Consider the following 23,973-nt stretch of genomic DNA (forward strand, 5'->3'; position numbering starts at 1 on the left):
ATGCTAGAAACCTTTCAGGATAGCCTTCTCTGAAAGGTTCAAAAAATTCACCCTGTTCCATTAAATTTTCTTGTTTAACATAGTATGCAGGTGCTATAATAGATAATATTCAGACTGCAGGTACTATTATAGATAATATTCAAACAAAGAGGCATTCACTTTTCTGTCTTTCCTTTATACATCCAATAGCTTTTCATTTTGCCTTTCAGCTGGAGCTTCCTGCTACCTCCTTCCTTTGCATGGTCATCCCAGTGCTCAACTCATTGTAAGTAATGAGAGTGTATTTTCCAAAGCCTGCATTTACTTTACCCACTTTGGATACACCACAGAAACCTCTTACACCTCTTTCTGATCCCTTTCCGTCCTGACCTCTCCTGTCTATTCCAAACAGAAATTATTCACACATTTTCATTCAAACAACAAACATTCATTAAGTGCCTGGATAATGGGAACAGAGTTAAGATTTTTAATTCATTTGGTCTCAGAAAAGGTGCATTCATATAAACTCAATCTGTGACTGTTATCCACAGGGAGAAATGCATTTTGCACAATGCTATATTTATGTATAGAAATAGAATTTCATGAAACAAGACTCAACCCCTGTGCCATGCACTAGAGCCTTCTACTGGACTCAATTCAGTTTCTTTTCATTTTGTTGTGTGGAGGCCTACCAAATTAATTTCATGAGACCCACTAATGAGTCTAGAATTGTAATCTGAAAAGCACTATCCTAAAATACAGGAAAGAAATTTGTGTTCTGGAGAGATTACTGTATTTTAAAAACTAAACAGAGTTAAAAATACCCTGGAGGGGTTGGAAAGAGGACGGCAAAGGAAAAAAGAGGGAGAAAGAGAGGAAGATAAAATAAACAGGGGGTTGGGGGAAGCAGAAAGAGATCATTAGAAAAGCATATAGAAAAAAGCCAGAGAGGGTTAAAGAGAAAAATAAAGGCCTGAGCCAGAGAAAGAAAGACTTCTGTGGTAATTTCTGGGGTCACAACCTAGTTTCCTTGGGCTGAGGAACTGCTGTCACCATCGTCTCCCTCCTATGGAGCGAATTAGCTGCTAATCATTGATCACTGCTTCCCAACTGCTCTGATCCTTAAACCTTTAAAGACTGTACCCCTGGGTGTTTGGAAAAGATAACAAGAGTGACCCATAAAATACTTTTTTAGCCTGCAGCGGAGATGAGAATATTATCTGCAGAGGACTAGATGAAATCCACTGTGGGGTGGGAACCCCGGAGTGACATGTACATAGCAACACAGCATCGAAAGTGACACCACGGAAAGTCAACAAAGTTGAGCGAAGCACGGCCTAATGTCATGCTCACCTCACGGGTGCGAAAACATGCCCTGACTCTGTGTAAAAGCATCCTCTGATGAGTGAGAGGATCCCCTAGCCAAAGCCGAAACCCAGGGGCATTCCCTCTAAGGTCAGCAGATGCTGTTTATTGTGAGATGTTCTTAGCAAATAAATTCAACCTATGGTCTTAATACAGTAAACAGTTATTTAGCTCATCCTCCATTGGAAGGATCCTAAATTAGACAGTTTTTTACCAAACTCTATGTATTACATTTTGAACCATTGCTGAGAGACAAATGTTTAAACAAGTGAGACATATACCTGGAATAGGTGAGCCGTGGAATAGCAGGCACTAATAATACATGTGTTCATGTTCTTAACCTCCACGGATTGGCATATATTGCTTAGTTAAAAAGTGCTGAGAACTGGGAGTGTACAATGAGGGCAGGGTGGTCCTGAATACAGTGCCCCACCTGCCCGGGCTCAGCAAGTTCTTCCCTGCAGGCCTGTCTCACTCTGCATCTGGTCACAGGTGCAAGTGGAAGCAGGACAGAGAGGGAAAAAACGCTAAATCCTTGATGTGTTCACTCTTCTCCTCTATTAGAAGGCACTAGGGAAACAAACAGGAGAGGGCAGGGGGTTTATGAGCAGGAAGCAGAATAGGGGAAGAACTAACAAGTGATCACGGATGGATGAGGTGGGCCGTGAGAGATGCTCACAGCGCCCCGCGCGTACTCGGACAGTAATGGGGGCAGGGGTGAGAGTCAGCACATTTCAACAGACATTTACTGAGCACCCAATTTAGGTACAATTCAAGAGGCAGCAGGGGAACTTACAAATTAGGATGGCAATGACCCTAAACAGCAGTAACACTGTTCCCAGGACGTCTTAACCTCCATACCATGTTATGAATCAAGCAAAGTGTGCCTGTCCAGGAAGCAAGTCTACATTTGAGGCAATATGCTCGGGACCAGGAAAAGAATAAAGGCATATTCTCTTTAAATATTATTTAAAAAAAAAAAAGTTCAAGCTCAACAGGGCAGAAACACTATGGTTTGCATCTGGAGCCGCCTATAAACCAGATCATGTCAGAGGATCAAAATAAAGGCTGTTCACACTAATAACCCAGTATTTTTACCACTGTGGTTATAAAAGCAGTTGGTAACACTAGGCATTTACAGCTTAGTGATGGACAGCCAGCTCGTCTGGGTTTGAATGTCAGTTGCTGTTTGACGTTGGGCAAGTTATATAACTTCTCTGTGGGGTTTCCCCATCTGTAAAATGAAGACGATAGTTAAGACCTACTTCCTAGAGTTATTGTGAGAATTGAGTTGATACAGGTTAAGGTACATAGAACAGTGCCCATCACGCACTGCTCAGGAAGTGTTGCCTGATGTCGCTTTTCCCTAATCACCACCCACACACTGAGGGAGTGGCATGAGTCAAAGGGAGGGTCACGCTCAAAGAGGATATAACTGTGAGTGTTTGGGCTGACAGTGCAGACACTGACCAGTTTGGGGTTTAAGATCCACTCCTAAGAAATGTCCTGCAAGAGCACAAGTGACCATGTCCAGCTCCTCCATCCAGTTTTCTATACTTCTGCTTCAGGAGCTCCTGGTCTACTGGCTCCTTGCCAGTTGATCACTGTCAATATATTTTATATTGGTTGTTACATACCTCATTTAGAAAAGGAGTACTTGTTTGCCTCATAATTTCAAGACAAACTGATAAGACTATGAATTATCCAGAGATCAGTAGACACAAATGTATATAAACTTAAAAAAACTTGCTATATTTCAAAATATACTAGAACCTGAACCATAACAAGATGAGGATTTGGAGCATCTCACATAAATCTAATTTCTCTTGGTTTTGGCACAGCGTTAAAAATCTAAAATTGAACAGCTGACATTTTAAGAACCTAGTTACAGAGTTTCAATTTAAAGCAAGTGCACAGGCCACACGCGCACACACACACACACACCAAAAAACAACACTCTTGAGCAGTTGCCATGACAACATAATACAAAGCCTACCAAGCTCTTTGTTATCCTGCTGAAGATGCTGTGCAAAGATACTCATGTTAGATTCTTTACTAATTAAGTGGAAAAGGTTAAAAAAATTCAAGATCCACATGGTTTGTTTTTTTTTTATCTGTGCTAAGACTCAGAAAAGCAAATACTAAATACTGTAAGAAAAAGAATTTAAAAGTAACTTATCAGCAAGACCAGTTACAGATCAAAGTAGACACAATGTTGAAGGAAATGGGAAGATGTTTTTCTTTTATTTTGTAAGCTATATTCCCTTTAGTATCTGCTCCTCCTAAATTGTGCTATACTATTTTAATGGAAGAATCAATTCAAATAATACAATTTGATAACAGAGTCTCTTACTTTACCAACACATTTAAACACTTTTCCTTCTTTGGCCACCTCCAATGGCACCCCACTCCAGTACTTTGCCTGGAAAATCCCATGGATGGAGGAGCCTGGTAGGCTGCAGTCCATGGGGTCGCTAAGAGTCGGACACGACTGAGCGACTTCACTTTCACTTTTCACTTTCATGCATTGGAGAAGGAAATGGCAACCCACACCAGTGTTCTTGCCTAGAGAATCCCAGGGATGGGGGAGCCTGGTGGCTGCCGTCTATGGGGTCACAGAGTCGGACACGACTGAAGTGACTTAGCAGCAGCAATATCAGCTTATTTGGGAGCTCATACTTCCGTATGCTAACTAGATCTAAGAAAGAAAACCTGTTTCTAAGTTAATGAGCTCTTATGTTTTTAAAAAGAGAGAGGAAAAAAATAGTGACAGAGGAGAGAAAGAAGGGATAAATAGACCTTTTGGACGATGTGATAAAATAATCTTGGTTTTCCTTCCCCTTCTCTGATTAGCCATCTCTGTTTCTCTTCTCAGTGTTAAACCCAGATCCCCTTAAGACTCACCTGTAGATCTCCTCAGTCTGTTATTCTCTTAAGTGGTGTCATCTTTGACCAATGGCTTCAGTTATCATCAATATGCATTCATAATCCCAGAGCCTCTTTTCTGAGTTCATATCAGTGGATTCAACTGCTTCCTAAACATGGCCACTTTGGTTCCCCCTTGAAAGGCAAATGGGGTTCTCCTACAGTGCTCTTTACCTTGATAAATGGCAGGTCCTAATAGGTATTTAGTACCTATTTGCTAAGTGAATGAATGAAACAATCAATCAATCAAACCTATTGCACAAACCAAAAAACCTAATGACCATCCTTGGTAAGGCCTTTTTTCCATATCCAACTCCTCTCTATTTTACTTCCTAAACATTTCCTAGATTCATCTCATTTCCAAAATTCTCCCAGCCACTACTCTCTAAGCCACCAATCTTTGCCTGGATCACTACAGTAGCCTCTTAACAATCAGGAACACACAGATATAGTACAGACAGAAGTCGGGCAATCAGTATCAATGGTTTATTAAACTAACTGATAAAGTTGGACTAAGAAAAGGGAAGAGAACATTTACTAAATGTCAACTCTATGCCAGACACTGATCTAGACACGTTACATATTACACCTCACTTAATCACCACAGTGACCCATTTTCATAAAAGAAACTCAGCTGAGCACACGGCATCAGGGAGCCACTCCTGGTCACAACCTCTGCTTTGCTTGGTCCCAAAAAGCAGAGAACAATGATAAATACAAAGAAGAATGTGATGATGGTGATGATCACAACATAATGAGAACATATTAAGCACTTTGTATGCATGATCTCATTGAAAGTGTCACCACCCTCCCATGAATCAGGGATTATTATCACATTTGCAGATAAAGAAACTGAGCCACACAGGACTTAAAATTACTTGCTTAACGTAAAAAACCCCAAAAGTGGCAGAGTGTTTATTTAATTTACTAAACAGCAAGTTAAAAGAACTGGTGAAGATACAGTGTTAGAAAAGACAAACCACTCCTGCCCTCAGGGGTCTGGTAGTGAACTTGAGGAGCTTGTCTCCAGGATCAGATCTGTTTTTTCATCCCGGCCCTACCCACTGGTGGGAATCCCCCAGCAATTTCAATCCCATTTCTAAAGGGCGCATTTCAAGCACAGGTCAGGCTGCCAGCCTCTTCCACATGCCCATAGATACCCAGTTCTCCTCCAATAGGATACCAGGAGGAGATGCTTTAGTGCTTATACTAATTTGGTCCTAATATTTCTCTTACAAAGTCTTAAAGGCATGAATACAAAGATTATTTTTACAAGGTCTAATCTAGTACTTACAATTTTATAACTCCATCTGGGCACCTGGAACAGAACTGCTGGCTGCTCTTGTCTTGTTTATGTTGACTCTGCCCCAGCTGCACAAATCTACAAATTATAATGTGTAAAAAAAAGTAAGCTAAAGGAAGTACCTGCCACAAATTCAGTAGATCACACAAAGTGTATGGGTGTTCAAATGACAGTAATATACTTCTATCAGAAAAGCACACAAGAGGACCCTATGTGACAGAAGACTTGGTTTATAAATGACTGCCTGATGTTAGAGTGGGTTTATGAGAATAGAGGAGGAGGAAATGCTTAAAATTTAAGTCATAACCATGGATATAAAAATGAAAGAAAATGTTTACTTTGTTGCATTCTGTTTACTCAAACGTGGTATAGAACCTGAGCCGAAATGTTCCTGAGGCCAGGAATTTGACCATAACCCCTTGCGGGTCTGAGGGTGACCGCAGCAGGAAGCAGAGGGAAACAAGGGGAGGGGGATGGTGCTTGGGTGAGACAAATGACAAGGAAACGGCAGGATCAGGCTAGAGACCCAGCTCCTGAAGCAAGGATGCTGCTAAGATCCCAGGACAAGGACTTGGTTCCTCAGGACCACAAGAATCCCCACACGTACACCAGCCACTACTAAGGGTACTTTCAACAGAGACAGAGGGGGCTGAGGAGACCACCTGCTGAGCTTCACTGGCCCACCATGCCTCCTCAGAGAAGCCTCCAACAACACTAAACCGGACTTGTAGCTAAGGGCCAGAGGAGGCCCCAGGCCCACTCAGCAAGGTGAGAGGATGCCTAGCAATGGGCCCCTGATATTTCTCAAGTACACCCATCTGAGGTGTGGCCTGTGCTCCATGCATCCATCTGACCCTCAGGGATGCAGCCTGTAGTTTTTATTAGGTTTTTTAAAGGTCAGGAAAAGTGCTTCAGAAACTACCAATTATTAAATCATTACAGTGCTATGAAAAACTTTTAAATTAGCTTAGTCTTGTCCAGCTTTCATCTTCAGCAAGTGAACATCACTGACATGTACACTTATGCTGTCTGCAGTAAGTACAGTCATATTGGTCACTAACTCCAGATAATTCATTCTTCTAGACCATGTTGCTTACAGAGGTCTACTTCAACTACTATTAGAGTTAAGTGACAGAGTGTGGCAGCTGTTGTGAATGTATTGTGTGTCCAGGAGTGAGGAGGGTATGGCTGAGTTCTCAATGACTCAGTTGACTTCCAGTAGGACAGTATACATAGTCATACCAGTGCTTCTGCAGTTAAGAAATGCTATGTATTTCTATATTTTACATATTCTACAGCAGATCTGACTAATTTGAAGTAGAGAACAAAAAATAATCAGCTCAGTGGATTCTGCAGAACAAATACCCTCCTTAAAAAAGACCTAAAGACTAGTACTCATTTATATTACATTTTACGTAAGCCAAACTTACATAAGTGGGACCATGTTCATTTGTTAAATAATTACGAATTCTTAATACATATATTAATACTAGGTTGAGGTGGTGTTTAAATGGGTGTTTAATCCTTAGGTTTTTGAGGATTTGGGGGTGAGGAATTCTTTAGAGAATCTGATAACTATTAATCTCTGCAAACACACACAGACACATTTTTAGGTACATGATTTTATGGATACCTTTTGGTAGATCTCCACCTTTTAGCTAGATCTTCCTAATAAAAGTCTATAACACTCTGAATTGGTACCTTTTCATCACTGCTTCTTTTTCCTCCCCAGTCACCACTCCCACCAGGGCCACATCCACCCCCTCCACCCATCCCAAGCTAAATTGAATACAAAGTCGTCAACTGTCAATATCCCAAGTTCATTTTGTAAGAAGGTACTTGATCTTGAGAATTTGTTAATGCAAGAATGCAGAAATGCATTTGAACTTCAGTTTGCAGTTTATATTCGGGCAGTGAAAATATGTGTAAGTATCATAAACTGTTATCATTCAGGGGCCCAAGAGTCTCAGACAGTAAGAAGGGTTTTTAATTCCAAATATAAGTTGTTTCAGAATCTGACCTAAATGCTACTATTCCAAGTGGAAGTCACTTCCTCCTGTATGGTTGACTACTTTCAATTTTTAAAAGTTATATTAGATGTAAGTTATTGTAATACATTTGCATTTGTCCTTAATTTCTCTTGAAAATACCTTACCTTAAATAAATGGAAAGATCTTCTTCTGAGAGGCCATCTGAGAGGTTGATTCCATACACCTCTTTCATGGGCTGGACTACATTCTGGGGTCAAAAATAAGGGAATCAGGAAGAGTTCTTAGACATCTAGCACATTAATAATTTCCAAAAATGAAGAAAACAACCCTGTGAATTTCCCCATAAAAACCATCACAATGTTTCAACATATTCATTAAATTTCTCAATGATTTTTAAAAATTTTTATTTCATTTTCACTAAAATAGATTATAGATAAAAATTAGTTGGTAATTACTAATTGCTTTTGTATAATGCAAGAGTTGGCAAGCATTTTCTGTGAAGGGTCAGGCAGTAAATACTTTATGTTCTTTGGGTCACATCATCTCTGCCACAGCTGTGTAATTCTGCTGTTACAGGGTGAAAGCAACCATAGATAACATATAAACAAATAGGCATGGCTGGTTGTAAATTAAACTTTACTTAGAAAAAATGGCAGCAAGCTGCTTTGGCCAATAGGCTGCACGTTGCCAATGCCCAGAATAAGATTTAGTTCCCATATCATTACATTTTATTTGCCATGTCTACCTCAAATGACTTCTGGCTCTTACTAGAAATCCAGTTCCCCTAAAGCTAAATTTGATTTTTCTATTGTTCACTTGCCTTTTGTTTTCCCTCAATATACTATCAATATCAAATTCAACAGGATGAACTTCCCACTGGGATTAGACAGAGATTGTGAGGCCCAGGTGCAAACCCTGCATTCCCGTAATGTGCTAAGCAAGGGAACAAATAGACCTCAAGTGGATGCGTTGCTCAAAGAGGGACAGGATTCGCCTTAAGAATTCTGAAGTGACAAGAAATTTACTATTACACGTGGAAGCAAAAATACCAATTTCAGAAACCATTTTCAGTAATATCTTTGCCAAATGTATTTGTCTCTGCAGCACCTCCAACATGGCATGAGAATGGTGGAGTGAGGTGATGTAACTCTTCCTCACTCTCACCTTTCGGCTGAAAGCGGGATGCTGGAGCTGGTTGTCCAGAGCCTCACTGGACAGCAGCCTCTCCTGCGTCCCTCACCTCTGTCACTTTGGCACTGTCGCCCAGGTCGGTCATCTTCACTGGGGTGGAGCGCTGGGACACGGAGCCCTCCTCCTCTCGGTCGGTCCCGGAGTCGTCTTCCGAGCTGCTGGACACGGCCTCCTCGCTGGGCGGCGGCGGGGCACTGGCGGCTGTTTTCCGCTGTAACACGGCTTCTTCTCTGTTGCTCTTATTTCTTTAAAAAGATGAATATGGATGTGAAGCATCTGTAAACCGAACCCTCAGTGCTCACCGCGTATCACTCTGTCCCAAAGCCTTAGTCCTGGAGAAGTGTTAAGAAAATGACTGTGAGAAGCTAGCGTCTGGATTCAAGTTGTGCTGAAGGGAAAAGTTTAATAGTTTATCATGTACATGTACTGACCCTTCTATGAATTTAAGCTTTGCTATGAATTCAGAAAATAAGCAAGTATGTGCTTGCAGTGTGCAGAAAAGCCTTTCTACCACTTGGCTACTGTGTCTTCCCTTTTGGTAACTGAAATCAGGATTTTCAAAATTTATAGTACAGTAGAAGACTGTTATATCTGAGATATTAGTGAAATTACCTATAACTTGTAGAAGCATCAAGAAAGGGTCAATAGCCAAATCCATGTGTGTTTCTGGCCTTCCTATGAATTTTTATCAATCACAGTGGCAGCTGATTACTTGTACCGAAGTAATGAGCAACTGATGAACATAAACTAAGATTTTAAACTGTTTTAAAACAATTTATTAGTAAATAACTATGTTTGCTGATGATGTCTTCTAATAATAGAGAGTGGATGAGGGGAAACAGAAAAAAATATACATTATTTGCTTTTATTTCATTGCCAAATTTGACAGTAGTCAGAATACTGTTTTTTTCTTAATTAAAAAAATGTATGGTAATATTTTTGGATTTTATGAAAAATATTTAATATATTTAATATTCTTACTTGAAAAAATTATCTGCAAGGGACTTGAAATATTCTACATTTTCTAGAAAAGAAATATGTAATACTATCTAACCATGGGTTAGATATTAGAGAAAATAAATTCATTTCTGACTTCATGAAACTAAAAATTAAAGTTGATACATTTCAGAACTATACACTAATATAAGTGGTCATTTATGTATTTGTCCCAGGAACACTTTAAATTCTAAATGTCCTGAGGCCGTTCCTTCTTTTAAATTCCTCATAGCACCTGGTCCAGGACACATATTTAAGCCACATAAGTGGTGTATCTGGGAAATAGTAATATCAGTATATATCTCATTGTATAAATCACACATGTAGTTAGAATCCAATTAAGACCCTGTACACACTCCCAAATACAATTAGGACTCAAAATCCACGGTCTGGCCAGGGCCTAGGAGAATTCTCATCACTGGGATCACTCAGGTCAGCGGCAGTAACAGAGATGCGCAGACTAGGACACATTTCATTTCAGTCTCAAAGCATAAAGATTTAAACGTGGTTTGTTCTCTTCCTCATACTGCTGTATACAATAAAATAACAGCCATCCCCCACACAATGTTAACGGAGTACACAGAAGATCTATTAAGTCCTCTGTCTGAGCATTTGCTTTAATGTTTTCTCCGGGTGCCAGCAAAAATAAACACAACAAATACACATTTTTACCTAAGTCTTTTATGTTGCGGGAAACAGAGGATATGGAGTTATTAAAGGACATACATAACATCTGCTACCTAACTTTATGCCATCTACGGAACATCTAATTTAAGTAAAATGTACTGTGTTGCTGAAATTCCCATAAATTCTACTTAAGTGTCAACCATGCTTTAATAATCCCAGTTTTATAAATAAGCTATCTGTATAGATGCAGTGGGCTTCCCAGGTCGTGCTAGTGGTAAAGAATCCACCTACCAATGCAGGAGACGTAAGAGATGCAGGTTCTATCCCTGGGTCAGAAAGATTCCCTAGAGGAGGAAATGGCGACCCACTCCAGTATTCGTGCCTGGAGAATCCCATGGATGGAGGAGCCTGGCGGGCTACAGTCCATGGGATCACAAAGAGTCAGACATGACTGAAGTGACTTAGCACGCCCGTGGATGCAGTGTACATACTATGCTGTAAACTATATGACTTGAAGTTATTAGTTTTGGGTGAAAGTGCTATATTATTTTTATGTGAATCTTTAAAATTTTATTCTACATGTAAATCTTACCCCAATACCGATTTTCCGGTTTCATCTGGCTTACGTACAGTAAATGGACTTGGATCAATACCAACGGTCTTAGGCATGAAGTCACTGAAGAAAGGGGAAAAAATTCCATGTGAATCACTGTCCATCCAGATGGTATCGGCTTCCCTCTCTATTCACATTCTTATACTGTTCCTTCTTAGCCTTCAGAGGTATATATATTCTAAGTGAAATACTCAGGGGAGTTCAGGTGATCTGGGCCATAAGACCCCATGAATCAACGGCACTCGGTAACTTCAATGTTAGCAGTCTTCACTGTGAATTTTCTCTGATTAAGAGGCCCAACAATTTTGAATTCAAGATTTTGTTTTCTGGAGCAGAACTGATATCTGAATTACTATTAAGATTCATCTCTGGTTGTATATCATGATTCATTTTCAAGTAAAATTAAACTCATAAAACTGATGGCAAGACAGTAAGCTGCTCGGTTTTATGGACAATGTTTTTATTACACTATACCACCTAAGGAGGCAGGCACAATTATCAAAAACACAGTGATATGAATTGAAGTATCAACATCTATTTCATTAGTCTGGAGTTAATTCATTATAACACTGGAACACTTTAAATAGAAACTGTTAATTTACCACTTACTGTGATAAGCTGAAGCTACTTCCTCATGATACAGGGGCTACCTTACTATTACTGCTGATGCCAGACAAAACTCCTTAATAGATGCCAAATAAGCAATCGTTACATGATTTATGCAGATAAGACTCATAACTTCTGGCAAGGATACTGCTCCAAGCATGTGACTCAGTATTACATTTTTTGAAGGAAAAGAAAGTAGTATTGAATCTGACTCAAAATGCCTACTTAACACTTTGAAAATGCTCCTTTCAAATGTAAGTAGTTTAATTTTTCTTTCTTTTTGAACTACTCAGTTGATCTTCATGATTTATGGATGACATATTTGAGAATTTGCTACTCACTAAAATTTATGTATAACCCAAAGGAAAATGACAATAACCTCACAGTTAAAACTGCTAAACTTTAACAAGTATAACTGAAAATCAAGCAAGTAAAAATTCCAAACTTTCTATCTGAAACCAAAGAAAAATGTAGAGTGATTTCTAGGAAACAAACCATGAAATATGTTTCACCATGTACTATATTAAGTTCAGGCACACATATATCACATTTGAAGAAAATTTGAAACACAAAAGGTAAACACAAGAATGCAAACTTTAGTATAAAACATAATGGTCAAAAACTGATTTTCTGAGCCTCATTTTCTTAATCTAGACCCATCATTTTCCTAAAAGGCCCCATTAAAGTCCAAAAGAGACAGAAAAATGAAGTATGTTCAAAGGTGACAGACCAGGATGGAGAGCCGTCCAACAATAGAAGGACTGCCTCCTGAGTAATGGGCTCCCAACTGCAGAAGGAATTTCAGAGGTTGGACAACCACCTGCAGGAGGCATGCAGAACAGTAAAGGAAGACACAGCTAAACAAACTAGGAAAACCACAGTTCCCCAATGCTTCCAGTTTCAGAGAATTCACAACATACCGTGCTGAACTCGTCATAGCCAAGCAAAAGGTGTCATCAAAGCTACTCAGCTCATATGGTCGAAAGAACTCATTGTGGATGTCAATCTCCTCTTCATATTTGTGAAATTTCTTCACTACTAACTTCTTTAAGTTCGCAGCACAGATAACTAAGAGAGATACTGCCTGTTACTCTTAAAAGTCTTCAGATTACATCTCCTAAACATTTCTGTCATGGCAACTGTGTTCACAGAGAGTACACTGAACGAGGCTCAGATCGTGCCTCTGGCACTAACACACTTGGAGCTGAAACCAGACATGTGCACAGAACATACACGGCAAAGCTGAGCAAGACAATCGCCAAGGAGGCAGAGGCCTCTGGAAGCTGGGGTGGGAGTGGGGAATTATTTAAGAAATCAAATCACTCAATTCTTTAAATTCCTTTTTTCTCTTAAATCAACACCCTCTGCCTTAGAGATAAAAATTATGCAGCTATTTTATTAAATTTTCCATTATATTTCAAATCCTCTTTATTATGGGCAACATTAGGTTGTTAAATTCCTATCTTTTTTCCTAGAACAACTGAATCTTCTTAGCAGCTGTATGATTTATGATTTTGTCCAGAATTTCAAGATTAACAAATGCTTTTTAAAAGATAATTAATAATTTGTGAAGAACTTATTTGCAATCTTCTTACTTTATGGCCTGCACCATACCATCCAAAAACGGGATGGTCAAACGTGACTAGATGGAATCTTCAACTGGAGTGTTTCAGATTGGCAATAGATCATCGCATCCTTTCACAATTGAGAAAACTGGCTTGTCCATGGTCGGAAGAATCAATAATAGAATCAAGAATAAACTCTATTTCAAACTGATCAATTATTTAAACTTGGAAACATTGTTCTAATATGTCAAAATACATCTGAAGGTATTCTTTGAATGTAAAAACTTTCCTGCCTTTCTGACAAATTAATATGTAATTTTCAGTGACTAAAATACAGTTTTATACATACATCTGTACCTTTTTCACTGCTTAGATATAGGGAAAGTTTTTATTTCTCCTTGTGAATGGGTCCTCACTTCCTCCCCTATTCCCCCCAAATATGTAGGAATATATTAAGTACTAATTTTAAATGATGAAATAATATATCCACTAAACATCTGAGTGACATACCTGATAACTGGTAAGACACAATACAAGGTATTGGCCTATTTAGACAAAAGAAGTATAATACAATCTCTACCCTTTAAAAAAAGCTAAGATGTCATAATCTCCTATCTATTATAACAGCAACATAACCCTGAATAGTCATTCATTTCCTCCTAATAAAATGTTATATGAAACGAATGCTTCAAGATCATTTAATAATAATTTCCAAATAGGTTGGCATAAAAACTAGAGAAACAGCGTACCTACCTTCATCATAAGGCAGTGGTAAATGTTTTATTACCTCTGGTGTCCACCAGTAAGTGTAACTATTAAAAAAAAAAAAGGATTAAAATGCGCCAAATGTAAATGCTGGTTTTCTACAATTCACTAGATAAAATGTGTTATCTAGACAAACGAACTATGGTAGGGGGTGGTTAGTACTAGGGTAACAGGAAAGGCTCCTAAAATTTTGCTTGAGACTGAAGTCATGCTTTAGAGCAGTGCTTCTCAAAGGCAGCATACACATGAATCACTTGAAAATCCTGTTAACAGGCAGATTCTGATTCAGTAGGTGGGGTCTGAGATTCTGCATTTAAGACAAGCCCCTGGTGATATCAAAGGGGCTGGCCCTCAGACTACTTTTTAAATAGCAAGGCTTTAAAGCATGGGGGAAAAAAAAAAAACAACAGAAAAGGGATAAGTCTGCTGCTTACAAAGAATTCATTCAGTCTTTCACCATTTATTAAGCAATTTATTTATTGACTTACTGTGTGTCAAACACTGTTCTACACTTTAGAAATGCCGTGTTGAAAATAAAGAGAAAGTAGAGCTACAGTATTGTTCCGATCTTCACCAGCACAAGTTTCATGCTGGAAAGAGAAATACACAAGATAAGAGGGAACTGTGCACAGCCCAAGAGGCGGAAGGAGACAGCACAGAATCTCTGGGAGCGTTCAGGTGTCCTGATAGAGCTGCGCTCAATACTCTTTTTAAAGAGCAGAACTGACATTGGAAATGGGCAAATGCAGTCTTGATGTTCAAAAGCCAGAGGGTGAAAGACTCCAAAAACTACACAGCAATGAGTGTGATGTCAACGCAGGCAAGATAACAAATCAAGTATTTACTAGAGATGGGAGTAACCTAAGAAGATGACCGGTGACTTCTATGAAACCACATCTATTCATAAAAACAAGCCACACCAGGCTATTCTCATTTCCTTTTCCAAAAAAATCAGATTATCAGATCAAAGGAATGAAAAAGACATGGGCTAACTCATTTAAAAGGGTGTATGTGTGTTAGAGAGAGAAAGAACTCACCCACGAGCAAGCACAGGCATAAATTCTAATGATGGCAGACAGAATTGGCAGAGGAGGAAAGCAGAGAAGGTATCAACGCATATATAAATAAATAACTAAAAAACGGTTACTTAGGAAAAAGAAGAAGACATTATAAAGAACATGTTTTAACTCAGAATGCACCATGTGAAGAAAAAGAATTAAGAGAAAATTAAGAGATCAGGCCATAAATTTTTAAAAAATATTACTAAACTGTATCCTTATGCAAAATAAAGCTTAACAATACTTTTCAACAAAGCTAGAGTCATCAAGACAGTATTGTACTGGCACAAAAATGGAAATACAGACCAATGGAACAAGATAGAAAGCCCAGAAATAAACCCACACACCTATGGGCACCTTCTCTTGGACAATAGAGGCAAACAATGGGGAAGAGACAGTCTCTTCAATAAGTGGTGCTAGGAGAACTGGACAGCTATGTTAAGAGAATGAAATTAGAACACTTCCTAATGCCATACACAAAGATAAACTCAAAATGGATTAAAGACCTAAATGTAAGACCAGAAATTATAAAGCTCTTAGAGGAGAATATAGGCAGAACACTGTATAACATAAATAACAGCAAGCTCCTCTATGACCCACTGCCCAGAGTAATGGAAATAAAAATAAACAGGTGGGACCTAATTAAATTTAAAAGCTTTTGAACAGCAAAGGAAACTATAAACAAGGTGAAAAGACAACCTTCAGAATGTAAGAAAATAATAGCAACTGAAACAACCGACAAATGATTAATTTCCAAAATACACAAACAGCTCATAAAACTCAATACCAGAAAAACAGCCCAATCAAAAAGTGAGCAGCTATGGAAGACGGTATGGAGATTCCTTAAAAAACTAGGAATAAAACCACCATATGACCCAGCAATCCCACTACTGGGCATATACCTTGAGGAAATCAAAATTGAAAAAGACACAAATACCCCAATGTTCACTGCAGCACACTCACGATAGCTAGAACATGGAAGCAACCTACATGTCCATTGACAGATGAATGGATAAAGGAGCTGTGGTACGTATATACAACGGATTACTCAGCTATAAAAAGGAATGCATTTGAGTCAGTTCCAATCAGGTGGATGAACCTAGAGTCTATGATACAGAGTGAAGTAAGTCAGAAAGAGAAAGATAAATATTGTATACTAATGCATATACATGGAATCTAGAAAGATGGTACTGATGAGTTTATTTTCAGGTCAGCAATGGAGAAACAGACATAGAAAACAAACTTAAGGACATGGCTTGGAGGGGAGGAAGAAGGGGGTGAGATGTACGGAGGAGTAACATGGAAACTTACATTACCATATGTAAAATAGATAGTCAGTTTTGCTGTATGACTCAAGTAACTCAAATAGGGGCTCAGTATCAGCCTAGAGGGGTGGAATGGGGAGAGAATGGGAGGGAGGTTCAAGAGGGAGGGGACATAGGTATACCTATGGTTGATTCATGTTGATATTTGGCAGAAAACAGCAAAATTCTGTAAAGCAATTTCCTTCAATTAAAAAATAAAAATTTTTTTTAAAAAGTGGGCAAAAGACTTAAACAGACATTTCTCCAAAGAAGATACACAGATGACTAATGTGCTAAGTCACTTCAGTTGTGTCCAGCTCTTTGTGACCCTATGGACTGTAGGCTGCCAGGCTCACCTGTGCATGTGATTCTCTAGGCAAGAATACTGGAGTGGGTTGCCACGCCCTTCTCCAGGGAATCTTCCTGACCCAGGGATTGAACCCGTGTCTCTTAGATGACTAATAAACACATGAAAAGATGCTCAACATTGCTTATTATTAGAGAAATGCAAATCAAACTGCAATGAGATATCACCTCACACCAGTCAGAATGGCCATCATCAAAAATCCACAAACAATAAATATTGGAGAGGGTGTGGAGAAAAGGGAACCCTCTTGTACTGTTGGTGGGAATGCAGACTGATACAACCACTATGGAAGACAGTACAGAGATTCCTTTAAAAATGAGAAATAAAACTACTATATGACCCAGCATACTATATGATCCCCACTACTAGGCATATACCCTGAGGAACCCAAAATTAAAAAAGACACATGTACCCCAATGTTCACTGCAGCACAATTTATAATAGCTAGGACACAGAAGCAACCTAGATGTCCATCAACAGATGAATGGATAAGGAATTTGTGGTACACAGATATAGTGGAATGTTAGCCATAAAAAGGAATGCATTTCGGTCAGTTCTAATGAAGTGGATGAATAGAGCATATTATACAGAGTGAAGTAAGTTAGAAAAACAAATATTGTATATTAACACCTATGTGTGGAATCTAGAAAGATAGTACTGATGAACCTACTTGCAGAGCAGCCATGGAGATGCAGACAGAGAAGAAAAGCTTTATGGACACGGGCTGTGGGGAGGGAGAGCGGGGGATGAATGGAGACAGTAGCATGGAAACATATACACTACTGCCATTTGTAAAACAGAAGACCAATAGGAATTTGCTATATGATCCAGGGAACTCAAACCAGGACTCTGTGGCAACCTAGAGAGGTGGGAAGGGGTGGGAGGTTCGAGGGGGGTTCAAGAGGGAGGAGACATATGTGTACCTATGGCTGATTCATGTTGATGTATGGCAGAAATCAGCACAATATTGTAAAGAAGTTATCCTTCAATTAAAAGTAAATAATTTTTTTTTTTAAGTCTAACTCTTCTAAGTGGGTCTCAGAAGGAAAGAAGCCCAAAGAAATACCTGCTCTGGGGAAGCTGGGCTGAGATGGATGGAGGAGGAGAGCATCTGAGAGGATTGAGCCCAGGACTGGGAGGCATCACCTCCCCCACCAGCACATTCACCCAGGGGAAGAGCACCTGCACCGGGACAGAAATCTGCTTCCGGACCAGGTATCAGAGGACAGGCGATGGCAGGTGGGCGCCACTTCCGCCTCTGCATAAACACCTAGAAAGTCAGCTTCTTTTCTCTTTTTCACTCTCCAGTATTAAGAGTATTCAATTCCACTGGCTCACATAGAAAGGTTATGATTTTAAAAGGCTCTTTAACTCCACTAGTAAACTTGGGAGCTCTCTGAAATAACATATATGGATCTGAGCAAAGCAACTGATATACGTGAACAAGACAGAGACATGGGCAGGATGATAGGACAGTCAAGTGTTGACAGCATGGTTAGTTACAGCTGTTGAAATGATTCCAATCAAAAATCACGTAACAGTGTCAAGGTAGAGGGAGTTGTTGGGTGGTAGCCCACAGGGCTCTGCTATCCTATTCTGTTTAAGGACTCACCCTATTTCATCAAGGACTTACATTAGGATCAAGATAGCCAACTGATTAATTCTGAAGAAGCTACAAAGCTAGAGGAAATAGCTAATAAATAGGATACGTGTTTACGTATTTTTTCTGGAAGCAGGCAAAGCATATACAGGCAAGAAAAGATGGCAGAGATAAGGCATGGCAATAGGGCATGTTAAAAAGACGGGAATTCCAGTGGATAGAAGCCCAGAGAATTAACATTACGATAGCATTGCTGCAAACAGTCAATGTAACTTTGTACTTCATGATAAAAAAACAGATTACCCAGGACAAGGGGAACGATGGCACCAATGGTCCCACAACACTTGGCACAAATTAAACCAGAGTCGGACTACTGTTGGACCCAGGTTTGAATTCCAGTTTAAAAAGAGCACTGATATAAACTGGAATACAGAAGAAAGCCTTCTGAACGCTAAACAGACTTAAAACCACAGTACAGGAGAAACAGTTAAGAAAGTGGAGCTATTTAACCTGGAGAAGAAGAACTTTGAGAATGTGTGAACCTGTCTTCAAATATTTAAAAGACCATCAAGTGAATGAGAAAACTGTGTTCTTAAGGTCTCAGGGGATTAAACTAAGATTAGTAGGTAAAGTTACAGACAAACGGATCTCAGCATGATATGAGAAAGAATAATGTGAGTAAACTGTCCAAAAACGACTACCTCTCAATCTGACAGGTGCTGGTTGACAAACCGACGCCAGCCAAGCACAGTACAGCTGAGCCCCACCTGGGAAGATACAGAGGGAACTCATACATCAGACAGAAAATAGTGCCAGGAAACCTCCCAACTCTGAGTCAAAGAGACAATGTATAATGCCTAAAAATACCCTGGTGACTTTATTAACACTGATTCCAAAATGGCATCTGAGATGATATATGACATATTAACCTATTTCAGACTTCCCTGGTGGCCCAGATGGTAAAGCATCTGAATACAATGCGGGAGACCCAGGTTCGATCCCTGGGTTGGGAGGATCCTCTGGAGAAGGAAATGGCAACCCACCCCAGTACTATTCAGAACAAAGCTTCAATCAGCAGTTTGAACAGATTCATAAATGTGGGATTTTGAGTCACAAAAGTAGTTATCTCGAGAGAACTGGTTTGGATGAATTCTGGGCAAAGCTAGTTTATCCCCCCTTCCCTTATCATTTTATAAAAATACTATTTCAGAATAAGTCATTGGTAAACAGTGTAAAATACAGATGGTCACAAAGTTTGGAAACACAGACAAATACATAATAAAATGTTCACTAATAGTATGTTATAAAATAGATCTTAATCATCCAAATAAGCATGATGGTATGGTCACTCACCTAGAGCCAGACATCACAGCATGTGAAGTCAAGTGGGCCTTAGGAAGCATTACTATGGACAAAGCTAGTAGAGGTGATGGAATTCCAGCTGAGTTATATCAAATCCTAAAAGATGATGCTGTTAAAGTGCTACACTCAACATGCCAGCAAATATGGAAGACTAAGCAATGGCCACAGGACTGGAAAAGGTAAGTTTTCATTTCTAATCTCAATGAAGGGTAATGCCAGAGAATGTTCAAATTACTGTATAACTGCACTCATTTCACATGCTAACAAGGTAATGTTCAAAATCCTTCAAGCTAGGCTTCAATAGTACATGAACCAAGAACTTCCAGACGTACAAGCTGGATTTAGAAAAGGCTGAGGAACCAGAGATCAAATTGCAAACATCTGTGGGATCATAGAAAAAGCAAGAGAATTCCAGAAAAACATCTACTTCTGCTTTGACTGTGTGGATGACAACAAACTGTGGAAAATTCTTAAAGAGGTGGGAAAACCAAACCACCTTACCTACCTCCTGAGAAACCTGTGTGCAGGTCAAGAGGCAACAGTTAGAATGGGATATGGAACAATGAACTGGTTCAAAATTGGGAAAGGAGTTCATCAAGGCTGTATATTGTCACACTGCTCATTTAACCTGTATACAGAGTACACCATGTGAAATGCTGGACTGGATGAATCACAAGCTGCAATCAAGATTTCTGGGAGAAGTATCAACAACCTCAGATATGCAGATGATACCACCCTAATGGCAGAAAGTGAAGAGGAACTAAAGAGCCTCTTGATGAAGGAGAAAGAGGAGAGTGAAAAAGCTAGCTTAAAACTCAACATTCAAAAAACTAAGATCAAGGCATCTGGTCCCACCCCATCACTTCATGGCAAATAGATGGGGAGAAAATGGAAATAGTGGCAGAGTTTATTTTCCTGAGCTCCAAAATCACTGCAAACAGTGACTGTAGCCGTGAAATTAAAAGATGCTTGCTCCTTGGAAGAACGCTATGACAAACCCAGTCAGCACATTAAAAAGCAGAGACATCACCTTGCCGACTAAAGTCTGTATTGTCAAAGCTTTGTTTTTCTTTCTTTCCAGTAGTCATGTACAGATGTGAGAACTGGACCATAAAGAAGGCTGAGCACTGAAGAATTGATGCTTTTGAACTGTGGTGCTGGAGAAGGTTCTTGAGAGTCCCTTGGACAGCAAAGAGATTAAACCAGCCAAACCTAAAGGCATTCAACCCTGAATATTCATTGGAAGGACTGATACTGAAGCTCTAATACCTTGGCCACCTGATGCAGAGAGCCAACTCATTGGAAAAGACTGATTCTAGGAAAGATTGAGGGCAGAAAGAGAAGGAACAACGGAGGATGAGATGGTTGAATGGCATCACTGACTCAATGGACATGAATTTGAGTAAACTGGGAGCCAGTGAAGGGCAAGAAGCCTGGCGTGCTGCAGTCCATGGGATCACAAAGAGCTGCACATGATTTAGGGAATGAACAACAAAAAATAAGTGATAAAATAATATTATCTAAGTTTCCAGACTTAATGGTCATTCGGATAAAGCATCGGCCTGCCATGCGGGAGATTCGGGTTTGATCCCTGGGTTGGGAAGATCCCCTGGAGAAGGAAATGGCAACCCATTCCAGTATTCTTGCCTGTAGAATCCCATGGATAGAGCAGCCTGGCAGGCTACAGTCCACGGGGTCGCAAAGAGTCAGACACGACTGAGTGGGTTCACTTCACTCACAACTAAGGAATGCAGTCGTTTTAAAGAACAATAACAATACTAGTATCTGTTGGACTACTATGTACTAAGGATTTATATGATCTCATCTGATTCTCAGAAAAACCTACAGGTCAGACACTATCACTATCTCTATTTTACTAATGTGGAAACTGAGAATTGGACCGGTTACATGTCTTGCTTCGGGTCACACAGGTATTAACTGCAGGCAGTCCCTCCAGAGCTTGGCTGCTCCCAGACTGCGTGGATCATGTGTCAGACCCAGTAGGAAGTACTTCCCATTCATATTTTATTTAATCCTTAAAGTGACCTGTGAGGTGTGTGTAGTCATTTCCTTTCTATAGTTGGGAAAACAAGATTTCCAGAGGTTTAGAAACAGGTCTAAGGTCACACACCTGCAGAAAATCCAACTCAGCTCTACCCTAGCATCCATGCTCCAGTCTGGTTGTAGCCTCTGGCTATTTCTTCTGAGAATCAGCATATGGATTTAACCCTCATCAAAATAACTAGTATCGGTGGGTGACTAGAAAGGCCAAAATAAAGTACTGAAATTTATCCTACAGTCTTTATTAGTATCAGTTGTTGATGCCAAAAATCAATTTTTGGAATTTTCACATTCTAGAGAAAAACAAAACAAGGAGACCAAGTCAACTGTGAGAGCCACAGTACCTACTTTGATAAAAGTTTATTCTCAGTGGGAGGTGTTTAGTGTATTCACTTACTGTGCTGTCTAATCGGCTACATAACCTCAGTCAAGACACATTTTCTCTGCAACTCAGTTTCCTTTTTTTAATTTTAAAAATGGGAATGTAACATCAGCTTCCTTTTATTTCCACAAATAAGCACCAACACTGCCTGCCTCAGTTATGTAACTCTAGGTTTAACTTATGCTTGTAATTTACTAGCTAATTTCAGCAACAGAAAATTGAGTTTTGCTTGTTCTCCAAGTTGTATCTTAATAGCTTCAATACTTTAAGGTAATATAAAGTTTCAGAAAATCAACCATATTTACCCATAGTCAATTGCATCAACAAAGCTAAATATAGGCATTTATGTTTATCTCTCATCAAATAAACATAATTAGCTCCAGATTTTTTTGTCAGCAAAAATTCATGGCAATCATTTATTAATATAGTGGAAAAATCAGCACTGCTTCATTTATAGGGAAAGTAAGGTCAAGCATTAAGCTGGTTATTCCAAGAAAATACACTTAAAAGAACAAAGCTGAGAAACACATAAACTCTGACATTTTCTTAATATTCGAAATGTTCCTGAAGTAATAGAGAATTTGGCAACATCTATAACATTAGCACTTGCTAATTCACCAGTTGCTTGTGGTCTGTCCACACAGTTAGCACAGACCAGCAATGAACCCTGTAGTGTTTGCGAGGCACTGTTGCACAAAATGAGGGCTAGATCACACGGATGCTGTGAGAGGAGAGCCTTAGGAGCAGACCTGACATCACAGGGCTCTGAGCAGAAGGGACCAGGCTCAAGTCTCATATGTGAAAAATGTTGCCCATTATTAGAACATGACTCTTCAATTAACAGTGCTAAAGAGTCCTCTCATTAAACCCTTACAATGACTCTGTAATGTGTGTCCTGTCATTTACATTGTGCAGAGGAAGGAAATGAGACTTAGAGAAGTTAAATAACTAGTCCAAGGTCACACGGCTACAGAGACGCCAACTCAAGTCCCCTGACCCTGCAGCCTGTGCTACACAGAGAGTCTTGTCCTATCCTCAGGAGATAGTTCATTCATTTGGGGACTGCTGCTGCTGCTAAGTCACTTCAGTCGTGTCCGACTCTGTGCGACCCCATAGATGGCAGCCTACCAGGCTCCCCTGTCCCTGGGATTCTCCAGGCAAGAACACTGGAGTGGGTTGCCATTTCCTCCTCCAATGCATGACAGTGAAAAGTAAAAGTGAAGTCGCTCAGTCATGTCTGACTCTTCATGACCCCATGGACTGCAGCCCACCAGGCTCCTCCATCCACGGGATTTTCCATGCAAGAGTACTGGAGTGGGGTGCCATTGGCTTCTCCGTATTTGGGGACAACTGCTACCAATTTAACTGTCATCATAATAGCCCATACAGCAAATGACTCAAGAAAGCCCAGATTGAGCAACAGGGCTGGTGGGAGTGGCGCCTGCCACGAGCACCATGGCTCTAGCTTCCTGTCCTCCCCAGTGTCACCAAGAGTTCCCTGTGCTTCCTGGAGGAAAGAACATTGGAATTCCAAAGTGAGGCTGCCTAGACACCACACTTAAAAACCAAAGACGATTCCTTACATGTTAAGAGTTCTTTATCACCCCACATTTGTAGGAAGCACTCAAAAGTTATGTTACTGGTTTGCTCCAGTGGAGCTTCAACTTAACAGTTCAATGATGAAGCTCTGAAACTTTGTATCTTATGAAAATGCAAAACAACTGTATTTGTTAATGACAATTTCCCAATGTTGAGGCTGAAACTCCAATACTTTAGCCACCTGATGTGAAGAGCTGACTCATTTGAAGAGACCCTGATGCAGGGAAAGATTGAGGGCAGGAGGAAAAGGGGACAACGGAGGATGAGATGGTTGGATGGCATCACTGACTCAATGGACATGAGTTTGGGTATGC

The 23,973-nt window shown here is 39.8% G+C and overlaps 1 protein-coding gene across 3 annotated transcripts in view; it reads right to left on the bottom strand.

The window, feature by feature from the left end:
- The window catches only part of FIG4 (FIG4 phosphoinositide 5-phosphatase), a 172,260-nt gene that overhangs the window by 48,305 nt on the left and 99,982 nt on the right, over positions 1–23,973 (bottom strand). For all 3 annotated transcript variants that reach the window (XM_024996723.2, NM_001076014.1, XM_059889772.1), the window contains 6 exons: positions 13,915–13,973; positions 12,517–12,664; positions 10,970–11,053; positions 8,804–8,999; positions 7,728–7,810; positions 5,564–5,650 (listed from right to left, as the gene is read on the bottom strand). In XM_024996723.2, coding sequence (XP_024852491.1) covers positions 5,564–5,650; positions 7,728–7,810; positions 8,804–8,999; positions 10,970–11,053; positions 12,517–12,664; positions 13,915–13,973 — 657 coding nt within the window. The remainder of the gene's footprint in view (positions 1–5,563; positions 5,651–7,727; positions 7,811–8,803; positions 9,000–10,969; positions 11,054–12,516; positions 12,665–13,914; positions 13,974–23,973) is intronic.

The sequence above is a fragment of the Bos taurus genome, chromosome 9 (assembly GCF_002263795.3).
Source record: "Bos taurus isolate L1 Dominette 01449 registration number 42190680 breed Hereford chromosome 9, ARS-UCD2.0, whole genome shotgun sequence".
In the NCBI taxonomy this organism is placed as follows: domain Eukaryota; kingdom Metazoa; phylum Chordata; class Mammalia; order Artiodactyla; family Bovidae; genus Bos; species Bos taurus.